General features: G+C 41.9%; 1 protein-coding gene across 3 annotated transcripts; it reads right to left on the bottom strand.

Moving 5' to 3' along the window:
• Nucleotides 1-414: 414 nt before the first annotated feature.
• LOC125377933 (cell death abnormality protein 1-like) lies at nucleotides 415-9,603 on the bottom strand. Of its 3 annotated transcripts, none has more exons than XM_048392046.1 (6): nucleotides 9,523-9,603; nucleotides 7,290-7,355; nucleotides 4,918-5,313; nucleotides 3,849-4,250; nucleotides 1,768-1,879; nucleotides 415-1,035 (listed from the first exon to the last, which is right to left on the bottom strand). In XM_048392046.1, the coding sequence occupies exons 2-6, from the start codon at nucleotides 7,339-7,341 to the stop codon at nucleotides 843-845; spliced, it is 1,155 nt and encodes a 384-aa protein (XP_048248003.1). In that variant the 5' UTR covers nucleotides 7,342-7,355; nucleotides 9,523-9,603; the 3' UTR covers nucleotides 415-842. The 3 variants fall into 3 exon arrangements, with proteins under 3 accessions (XP_048248003.1, XP_048248002.1, XP_048248004.1); XM_048392045.1 differs by lacking the exon at nucleotides 9,523-9,603 and adding an exon at nucleotides 7,880-8,939; XM_048392047.1 differs by lacking the exons at nucleotides 4,918-5,313; nucleotides 9,523-9,603 and adding an exon at nucleotides 7,880-8,941.
• Between the last annotated feature and the right edge of the window lie 1,890 nt (nucleotides 9,604-11,493).

An 11,493-nucleotide genomic window follows, 5' to 3' on the forward strand; every position in this document is an offset into this window, starting at 1 on the left:
CTATGTCAGCGGAAAAAGAACGGGGTCGTGCTTGTTGTCCCTGTTTATTATTTTCATGACAGTCTGTCTTTCTTTATTGTAAATATCAATCAGTTAAAATAGAAAATAAATAAATAAACATCCACTACATTCCGGTTTAATCACCTGTCCCAAACTCTGTGTTAGTAACTGATTTATGTCGAATGAACGTTGGTTTGGTAAATTTGTTTCTTTGTTTGTTGTTTCATCACGTCATATGTCGTTTTAAAAAGTAAGGTGATGTGAAATGGTATTTAACGTCGCATCCAAGAACATTGCACTTACAAAGCGGCGAGCATGAACGTGCGTGCGTGTGTGTGTGTGTGTGTGTGTGTGTGTGTGTGTGTGTGTGTGTGTGTGTGTGTGTGTGTGTGTGTGTGTGTGTTGGGGGTCAGTGTGTGGGAAACATATATAAAGATGCACTACAACAATGCTCACACCCAATATAGAATCTGAATAATCCATGTCGCTCTCTCAACAACGCACTAACAAAATAACAGATATGGCACATACAATATATATACATTATACAACTCTTTTCTGTTTCCTGCTCTTTTCTAGATATCACAGTTCCTGGTAGCCTCACGCTCAGAACTCCGAGTTTGATATATCAGGTCTTGGTAGCCTCATGCTCTGACCTCCGAGGTAGATATATCAGGTCTTGGTAGCCTTATGCTCTGACCTCTGAGGTAGATATATCAGGTCTTGGTAGCCTCATGCTCTGACCTCTGAGGTAGATATATCAGGTCTTGGTAGCCCCAAGAGGTAGATGTGTTATCCTTATTTCTAAAGCGTATTGGACCCAAACCCTTGCTATAACGCGTTCATACTAACAGGTCATTGGTTGTGGTTCCTGGTTCAGCTGTTTCTGAAAGTTCCAGGTCACGTGATAGGCTGGTTTGTCTATCATCAGTGAGCGGATCATACATCTCTGCTTCATCAATGAAATCATATACTCGAGCATCAGTGTCCTCTGTTGACATGTGTATGCCATGGGTAGGTATGAGGTATTGACACCTGCAAGGATATTGCCTCGTTATAATACTCAAAGCTTTTCTTGGATCACAGTGTGTGTGTTACCAACAATTTAAATGGTTGTCTGTCTACATTGATCAGTTACTATGGTACGTACGACATGGAGGCCACTTTTGGTCAGTTATTATGGTAAGTATGACATGGGGACCACTTTGGTCAGTTATTATGGTAAGTATGACATGGAGACCACTTTGGTCAGTTATTACGGTAAGTATGACATAGGGACCACTTTGGTCAGGTATTATGGTAAGTATGACATGGGGACTACTTTGGTCAGTTATTATAGTAAGTATGACATGGGGACTACTTTGGTCAGGTATTATGGTAAGTATGACATGGGGACCACTTTGGTCAGGTATTATGGTAAGTATGACATGGGGACTACTTTGGTCAGTTATTATGGTAAGTATGACATGGGGACTACTTTGGTCAGTTATTATAGTAAGTATGACATGGGGACCACTTTGGTCAGTTATTATAGTGAGTATGACATGGGGACCACTTTGGTCAGTTATTATGGTAAGTATGACATGGATACCACTTTGGTCAGTTATTATGGTAAGTATGACATGGGGACCACTTTGGTCAGTTATTATGGCAAGTACGACATGGGGACCACTTTGGTCAGTTATTATGGTAGGTATTACATGGGGAGTGAGTATGGACCTATTGTGACCCCGTATCTGAGAATATTTCTGAATTTGGCACACTCACCTGTTTTTCTTTAAGTGTTGAAAATACTTGTAGCAGCCCACAACCAGGAATAGTATAACAATGAAAAGCACACCTGCAGCAGCAAGTCCTATAAACAGTCCCACGTTATTACCTGACAAAGAAAAACGAGGTTGATTTGTAAATATTGCTGCAGGGCTTTCTTGTAAAATTTGAGACAAGCTGATTGATGTTCTCCAACTGCACAGTCAACCAGGATATATATCCTCTGTTTAAACATGAATCAGCTTGTCTTACATTTTACAAGAAATCCCTATATATGTCTGTTATAAGGGCTGTAGGAAACGGGCTCTTGGTTAGGTTAGGGGCTGGGCATAGGGGTTGGGCACATACGAGATAGGGGCAGGTGCTAGAGATGGGGAAGTGGTAGGGGCAAGACGGTGCAAGACGGTGCAAGACGGTGCAAGACGTGCAGTGGGTGGCAGGTCTAAGACATTAGGGGTTTGTAAGCTTATTAGATATGTGAGGGCGAAGTCTGAGTTTAAACCTAGTAGTAGAAGGAAATGTGACTGGGTGAGTAATTTCATTCACATGGGAGGTGTTTCAGCCACATTGTGACTTCAGGATACATTTCATGTCCCATTTTGTCAACAAAGAACACACCAATAACCAGTCATCAAAGAGGTAAGTTTGCTAGTTTTTAACATTTTTAGCCACACCACAACACAGAAACGACACAGCAACATATTCCAGACACCAGCTAACTTTTACTCATAGTAAAATGCGGCAGACCTAACCGACTTTGAAATAAGGCCAATTGCATGTGTGTGTGTGTGATGTGGCAGAAACTAGAAGTAGGGATTGATCAAATGGTCGAGATATAGTAGTAGTGGTTGGTGTGGCAGAAACACTGTTGAAGGAGGTGTGTGCGTCGGGTGGGATTGGTGACGTGGGTAGGTTGAACGATAGGGTTGGAAGGGATTGGTGACGTGGGTAGGTTGAAAGATAGGGTTGGAAGGGATTGGTGACGTGGGTAGGTTGAACAATAGGGTTGGAAGGGATTGGTGACGTGGGAAGGTTGAACGATAGGGTTGGAAGGGATTGGTGACGTGGGTAGGTTGAAAGATAGGGTTGGAAGGGATTGGTGACGTGGGTAGGTTGAAAGATAGGGTTGGAAGGGATTGGTGACGTGGGTAGGTTGAACGATAGCGTTGAAAGGGATTGGTGACGTGGGAAGGTTGAACGATAGGGTTGGAAGGGATTGGTGACGTGGGTAGGTTGAACGATAGGGTTGGAAGGGATTGGTGACGGGGGTAGGTTGAACGATAGCGTTGGAAGGGATTGGTGACGTGGGAAGGTTGAACGATAGGGTTGGAAGGGATTGGTGACGTGGGTAGGTTGAACGATATGTTTGGAAGGGATTCGTGACGTGGGTAGGTTGAACAATAGGGTTTGAAGGGATTGGTGACGTGGGCAGGTTGAGATGATAGGGTTGGAAGGGATCGTTGGCGTGGGTAGGCTGAAATATAGGGTTGGAAGGGATCGCTGACGTTGGTAGGTTGAACGATAGGGTTGGAAGGGATTGGTGACGTGGGTGGGTTGAAAGATAGGGTTGGAAAGGATTGGCGACGTGGGTAGGTTGAAAGATAGGGTTGGAAAGGATTGGCGACGTAGGTAGGTTGAACGATAGGGTTGGGAGGGATTGGTGACGTGGGTAGGTTGAACGATAGGGTTGGAAGGGATTGTTGGCGTGGTTGGATTGAGGGATAGTGGTAATGGCTGGTGTAACAGAAACGTATTGAACTAGTGGAATGGATACTTTGATTCACGTGTTTCTGACGGGTGCCACGGATGGGACAGGATACCTTCCCCTTTATTGCGACTATGTAGTCTGAATCGTAGTTGTACCTTATAGCAGAGATTTATTTTGACTTTTGAAATAGTCACTTTTCTTTCTGAACAGAAATAAAATACTTCCGTTGAGGGGCATCCTTGCACATGTGTGTTTAATGTGCACCATCATATGGGGCCAACTTTAATTGTTCTGATCGACACATGTTCATCTAAGTTTGTAGCCTTAAGGACAGTAATACTGTGAACACTTTTCATAAAATAATACTTACCCGATGTCTCTTCGCATATTCCTGTTCCTGTCAACCTGTTGCATTTGGTACATCCTGTTGAACAGTTCTTACAATCAGTCCCGTAGTGAGAGTCTACACATCCAGACACACAGAAGGAGCCCAGCTGACAATATCCTCCATCACACCCACCTGGACATGCTGTACAGTTACCCCCTGGACTGTCACATGGTATGTTACAGTTGATGCCTTGGTATCCTGGCACACACCCGTCAGTGCAGTTAGCACTACCATGGCTTGAGACCACGCATGTGTTATTCCTACAGTTTTTGCTGCAGGTAGGCTTGCAACTCAGACCGTAATATCCAGTGTCACACTCAGTGCGGCAATACCCTGTCTCACCGTCACAGTCTGAACAGTGATGGGTTTCCTTGCATGGACTGGCTGAAAGTTATATTACATGTATTATAATTGGTGGTCTTGTGAATAGAAAAATGGGCATTGTGACGTGGGTAGGTTGAACGATACGGTTGGAAGGGATTGGTGACGTGTGTATGTTGAACGATAGGGTTGGAAGGGATTGGTGACGTGGGTAGGTTGAACGATAGGGTTGGAAGGGATTCGGGACGTGGGTAGGTTGAACGATAGGGTTGGAAGGGATTGTTGGCGTGGTTGGCATGAGGGATAGTGGTAGTGGCTGGTGTAACAGAAACGTATTGAAGTAGGGATCGGAAGGGCTATAAACAAAGCAATGTGTTTTTCACCGAAGGCAATTGTGGTTAAACACTTTCAACCAAAGCATTCAATGCTTTGATTCACGTGTTTGTGACGGGTGCCACGGATGGGACAGGGTACCTTCCCCTTTATTGCGACTATGTAGTCTGAATCGTAGTTGTACCTTATAGCAGATATTTATTTTGACTTTTGAAGTAGTTACTTTTCTTTCTGAACAGAATGACATACTTCCTTTGAGGGGCATCCTTGCACATTGTGTTGAATGTGCACCATCATATGGTGTATACTTTAATAGTTCTGATGGACACGTGTGCATATAAGTTTGTAGCCTTTAGGGCAGTAATACTGTGAACACTTTTCATAAAATAATACTTACCCGATGTCTCTTCGCATGTTCCTGCCAACCTGTTGCATGGGGTACATCCTGTTGAACAGTTCTTACAATCAGTCCCGTAGTGAGAGTCTACACATCCAGACACACAGAAGGAGCCCAGCTGACAATATCCTCCATCACACCCACCTGGACATGCTGTACAGTTACCCCCTGGACTGTCACATGGTATGTTACAGTTGATGCCTTGGTATCCTGGGACACACCCGTCAGTGCAGTTAGCACTACCATGTCTTGAGATCACACATGTGTTATTCCTACAGTTTTTGCTGCAGGAAGACTTGCAACTCAGACCCCAATATCCAGTGTCACACTCAGTGAGGCAATACCCTGTCTCACCGTCACAGTCTGAACAGTGATGGGTGTCCTTGCATGGACTGGCTGAAAGTTATATTACATGTATTATAATGGGTGGTCTTGTGAATAGGAAAATGGGCATGTTGATATTGAAACATGGTAAAGCAGTAGGTCAGGACATGCGCACCCATTGCGAATACTTGGTGTCTTCATTGATTCTCAGTGACTCCTTCCTATAACTGTCACCACTATTTTTGCCTTCTATTTCCAATGGAATCGTATCATTGAGTCTGGTTATTCTCTGGCCTTGACGTTGTATATTAAATGACCAGTTATACGTGACCCACTACAGGTATAAAGAAAGATAAATGTGACTTATAATACCTGAAGAAATGTCTACCAATTGTATGGCATTGAAAGATATACAAAACTAAATATACCTGAACAGCAGCTGCTGAAAACTGATGATGGTGGCGTTGAAAAATACCCGAGACTTATAATACCTGAGGTGTTTTGTACCAATTGATTTGGATTTGAGAGAAACAGTCTGATTGTACCTAAATAACTGTATGATGTTTGAAGTAAGCTATAAATAAGATACATTTAGGGTATGAAGACGTGATTGTCTTACGGCATTTAGCTTATATTATTCGTGCGAGTATCTGTATTAATACAGACGACCCTTGCGTGATGAGGTTATCGTTAACGTCCCTGAGGAGGAAGTTCCCTGATAGTGCCTGCATACGGTCTCACATAACCATGCAGAATGGCATCCCTGTAGTGCCTTCCTGTAGGACATGGATATTCTTCCCGCTCTACTGATCACTCCCTATATATGTTTGAGCCTACCCTGTAGCAGTCCTGTAGTGCCTCCCTGTAGGACATGGATATTCTTCCAGCTTTACTGATCACTCCCTATATATGTGTGAGCCTACCCTGTAGCTGTCATGTAGGACATGGATATTCTTCCAGCTGTACTGATCACTCCCTATATATGTTTGGGCCTACCCTGTAGCAGTCACGCTGGGCATGGCGATCTGTGAAACCTTGACATTATCACTTAAAAGTACTGGAGCCCAGCTCTGGTCTGTCCAGTTGAACTTATCAGTGCGAATACAAACCCTCTGTGACTAGATACCAGTCTCACAGAATCGATTACACACTGTCTGAGTGACGCCACTTGATATCCGCTATCATTTCTTAATGCCTTAATATCTTCTTGCTGCAACAGGAAACCATTCTTCCCGCTGTCCGGTGGAATGTTGTTGACCACCTACATACTGCTGGCTAGCTGATCCAAACGTCTGGTATCAGTTCCATGCCCTGCTGATCACACTTGGGCCAACAACAAAGACGTTTGCAACTTGACGTTGTGTTAATCCAGTTTCAAGCATGCCAATACATCTGCCTCATTCTTCGGTCGTCAAACAACATCTTTGACGCTGAGGAGACATACGTACATTCAGATGTTTGCAATCCTCAGTAGCAAATTGTGTCATGCTCTCTGATAATGATGTTGAACGGTCCTGTCAAGACACATCCAAACACATGATTTCAAGCACTTCATGCACATCATGCCCTTGAGTTCATGCCTCTACCCGTTCACCGTGACATTACGGTCCTGTAGGGGTTACCCAATAATTGCATACTTAGATATTTCAATTTAAATTTGTTGGATGATTTTCTTATATCATCAAAATTTTATTTTTAGCAAACTTTAAGTGGTATATTCCCCGTTCGGGGCAAAAAGGCAAATGGTACAGTGTGTCAAACACCAAGAACTGGTTTTAACCTAAGTAGCGGTTTTCTTTGAATTGGAAACGAGTTCGTCTGTCAGTTTTCAGTGTCTTGTTTACGCTATTTCCTTTTCTTCAAATCTAATTTGGGGATCTAAGTATTTGTGATGAAGTATGCCATAAAGTTTCAAAACTTGCAAACTTGTTGTGTTGCTTTTACTTGCCCTTTGATCTTATATTAATTAAAATGACACATTATTGTACATAGGTATGGACATCAGCAAATAAAAACACTCAATCAGCAATATACACACAACGTGTTACCTTCAGTAGCAGTTACCAAGCAGGCAATCCATATCATCAGCGAGGCAGCCATTATGTTGACTGAAACTGATAAGAAAGAACAATTAAGTGATATCGCACGTTACCCATTAACATAAACATCTAAACAATGAAACAACAATTGTTTGATGCAACGACAAAGAAATTAAAAGTTGTCAAGGTGTGCAGAAAACAGAGAGTGTATGTGTATACTCCTCAAGTAGCTGAGAATAAAAGAAGCTGGACACAGAACACACCACATTATATGGAGTCAAGCTTATAGAATAGCTTTATTGAAGCCTTGAATGGTGTAACCCTCATCAAACAACTTTTGAGCAAGCACCATGTAACGATCTTTGAAGTTTTTTGTGGAAAGAGCTTGCTCAATTGTACCTCACAAGAAGTGAAATGTATCACACAACGGATGGAGCTGCTGAAATATAGCACGGAGTTGGAAGTCATCCTGAATGTGTATGTATATATCTCTATGTATATACATGAAACAGATAAGGCAGTTTTAGTGGGTAGATGAGTCGAAGAGAATTGGCCATTTTACCATCAGTCAACGATATCAGATCACTGTAATACCTTACCTGTGAACATCTGGGTAGGAATAGATCTTCAGCAACCCATGCTTGTCATAAATGGCTACTATGCTTGTCACAAGAGGTGGTCAGGCTCAATGGCTTGATTGATGCATGTCATCGTATCCCTAATGCGAAATCGTATCCCAATTGGTCTAGACTTGATTATTTACAGACCCCCATCATAAAGCTGGAAAACAAACAAACAAATAAACAAAGATTAATGTACCTGAGGCTTAAATTAAACTTTAAGAATTGCATTGGCCTCAGGCAATCTCAATCTATAATTATTACCTGGAATTCTCGAAGACACCATTTCTTATCCAATGAGAGTGACACTTCAAACTTTGCCTCCATCCTTGGAACCATAAGTAAAGAATCATATTTTGGTCTTAATTTGGTATATTCTTGTAGATAGACCAATTGGTTTGTGTTATATATTTGAGTGTAGTAAGTGTAAAGTCTACCTACTGTTTGACTGGGATTAGGAACACGTTTTAGATACAAAATAAAGTGACAGACAAAATATTGCTTTGCGTGGACACCCTGATCCGGAATATATTGGTCAGACAGTTGGACTTAAAATGGAAAAAAATATGAAATTAAATGACAAAAGTGGCCACTCAAACCAAAATCATATAAATCCTTCAGAATGTCATGCTTCCAGGTAGTGTCAAATGGAGATATTTATGATAATAATGGTAGTTCCTAGTATCTGTACTTTTAAGGTACATTTCGTGACGACATAAAGCAGACGGTTTAACATCCTGGATCAACAATTGAATGTCATAAAAATTGTTTTCTAAGTCCTCTCCAATTCCGTTAGATTAGGTTAACTGGTTGAGTTATGGTGGTTCAAAGGGAGACCTCTCACATGATCATATGGAGGAAGTAATCCTGCCTCGGTCTTCTGAACACAGGGTCCCCTTCATTTCTGGAGGTCCAAGCGATAGGACTACTGCACAAAGACAACAACCCTGACATTCCGCACATTGAAAATAAACAGTGTCCGCTCCACGCTGTAATGATAATATTACCTTGAAGAAGTGGGACGGTCTATTTTCTTAACATTTTCAAAAGTATTATCATAAAGACACCCTTTGTGTTCGGCGACGACCTATCAAGGACTAGATCATTGTATATATTGTACGGGTGGTCTGACGCCATAAATGTTGTGTTTAATGTGTAGTGTGCTGACTCAAATTATATGATGTGCACAAGACTAACAGTTAACGATTACTGTCATCACACAAAAACAAATCACAACGCCTGGCTCTCGACTTACAATGTGCACCGAATCGTGGAGAATAGTTCCAAGCCTTATTGTGTCCATCTTCATGTCTTGCACAAGAACCTCTACCAAACTATGTGAGTTAAAAACAAATGCTTGTGTTATGGTTAACATCATATAGTGGACTCGCATTGATAGTGACATTTTAAACTTTCAATAACAGCCGCTCAGCGACTAATGCCTCCCCCTTACATAAGTTGTGTGTACACATTGATTCTTAACACTCGTATAAGTGTCACGACTGCCGATAGATAATAATGTAATCAGTCACACGACCAAGCCAAGGCATGTGCTCAAAAGATTCTTGCCCAAACTGTCCGAGATGAACCGAATATGACTACAAATCACATACAATACTCACCAACATCTCATGAGAACAGTACAATGTTTTATTCTGCATGTGTCACCTGTACCCTAGAAAGCCTGTTGAACGGGTAAGCTCCCTGTTGTGATCCACGCATCAAGTGTGCATGTAGGCATTAGCTATGTCACTGCATGACTAACTGATCATTGGGGGCACCACGTATACCCGCGTTAACTGTTGTTGTACACATTCATCAGCTATGTACTGTTCAACTTGTGATAAGGATACTGAGATAAGGAACCTTTTATGTATCAGTAAAGTCTGAATTTTTAGTATAACGTTTGTTGTATCACAAAAAAATCGTCCTGATGCTGTATAGTACATTGTAACTGCAACAACGCCTTCCTGCATTATTGTCATGCTATCAACGTAATACATTGGCATGGATAGAACACTGTGACACACGAGCGCACAATCCATGCTAAATATCCTATGACACTGGATGAAATGTATACACTCTCATAACAAAGATATGGACGCTGGATGATGTATACACACATTCATTCCACACACCTGCGCTTGGACTATGCTATATATTATATGACACTGGATGATGTATACACACATCCATTACACACACCTGCACTTGGACTATGCTATATATTATATGACACTGGATGATGTATACACACATTCATTACACACACCTGCACTTGGACTATGCTTTATATTATATGACACTGGATGATGTATACACACACACATTACACACACCTGCATTTGGACTATGCTATATATTATATGACACTGGATGATGTATACACACATTCATTACACACACCTGCACTTGGACTATGCTATATATTATATGACACCAGATAATGTATGAACACACTCACGACACACAGAAGGACGCTACGACCATGCTAAATAGTTAAATATAAAACGATAATGGAAAAAATAACGAGTCTCGATTATTGTCGTTTTGGCGTAAAAGGCAATATAGTGGTGACAATTATATAAGTAGGTCTTCGCAGAGATGTGTATACAACCTCTCATAACACACATCGACGATAAGTCGCAGGGAGGTGTATACAACCTCTCATAACACACATTAACGATAAGGAACAGGGAGGTGTATACTATCTCTTATCACACATTGACGATAAGGCACAGGGAGGTGTATACTATCTCTCATCACACATTGACGATAAGGCGCAAGGAGGTGTATACAACCTCTCATAACACGCATCGACGATAAGGCACAGGGAGGTGTATACAACCTCTCATAACAAATCGACGATAAGGCACAGAGAGGTGTATACAACTTCTCATAACACACATCGAAGATAAGGCGCAAGGAGGTATACACAACCTCTTATAACACACATTCACGATAAGGCACAGGGAGGTGTATACAACCTCTCATCACACATCGACGATAAGGCGCAGGGAGGTGTATACAACCTCTTATAACACACATTGACGATAAGGCACAGGGAGGTGTATATAACCTCCCATCACACATCGACGATACGGCACAGGGAGGTGTATACAACCTCTCATCACACATTGACGATACGGCACAGGGAGGTGTATACAGCCTCTCATGACACACATTGACGATAAGGCACAGGGAGGTGTATACTATCTATCAACACACATCGACGATAAGGCGCAGGGAGGTGTATACAACCTCTCATGACACACATTGACGATAAGGCACAGGGAAGTGTATAAAACCTCTCATGACACACATTGACGATAAGGCACAGGGAGGTGTATACTATCTATCAACACACATTGACGATAAGGCACAGGGAGGTGTATACAACCTCTCATCACACATTGACGATACGGCACAGGGAGGTGTATACAACCTCTCTCAGGGAGGTGTATACAACCGCTTGGACTATGCTATATATTATATGACACTGGATGATGTATACACACATCCATTACACACACCTGCACTTGGACTATGCTATATATTATATGACACTGGATGATGTATACACACATTCATTA

The sequence above is a fragment of the Haliotis rufescens genome, unplaced genomic scaffold, assembly GCF_023055435.1.
Source record: "Haliotis rufescens isolate VD_foot unplaced genomic scaffold, xgHalRufe1.0.p SCAF_107, whole genome shotgun sequence".
NCBI classification, from domain to species: domain Eukaryota; kingdom Metazoa; phylum Mollusca; class Gastropoda; order Lepetellida; family Haliotidae; genus Haliotis; species Haliotis rufescens.

Bases quoted from the DNA above. Each gene is read 5' to 3' on its own strand.
- LOC125377933 (XM_048392045.1), bottom strand. The intron at 5,314-7,289 runs GTAACACGTTGT...TATAACTTTCAG, and splicing joins CTTGGTAACTGCTACTGAAG to CCAGTCCATGCAAGGACACC. The intron at 1,880-3,848 runs GTAAGTATTATT...TTTCTTTGTCAG, and splicing joins AATATGCGAAGAGACATCGG to GTAATAACGTGGGACTGTTT.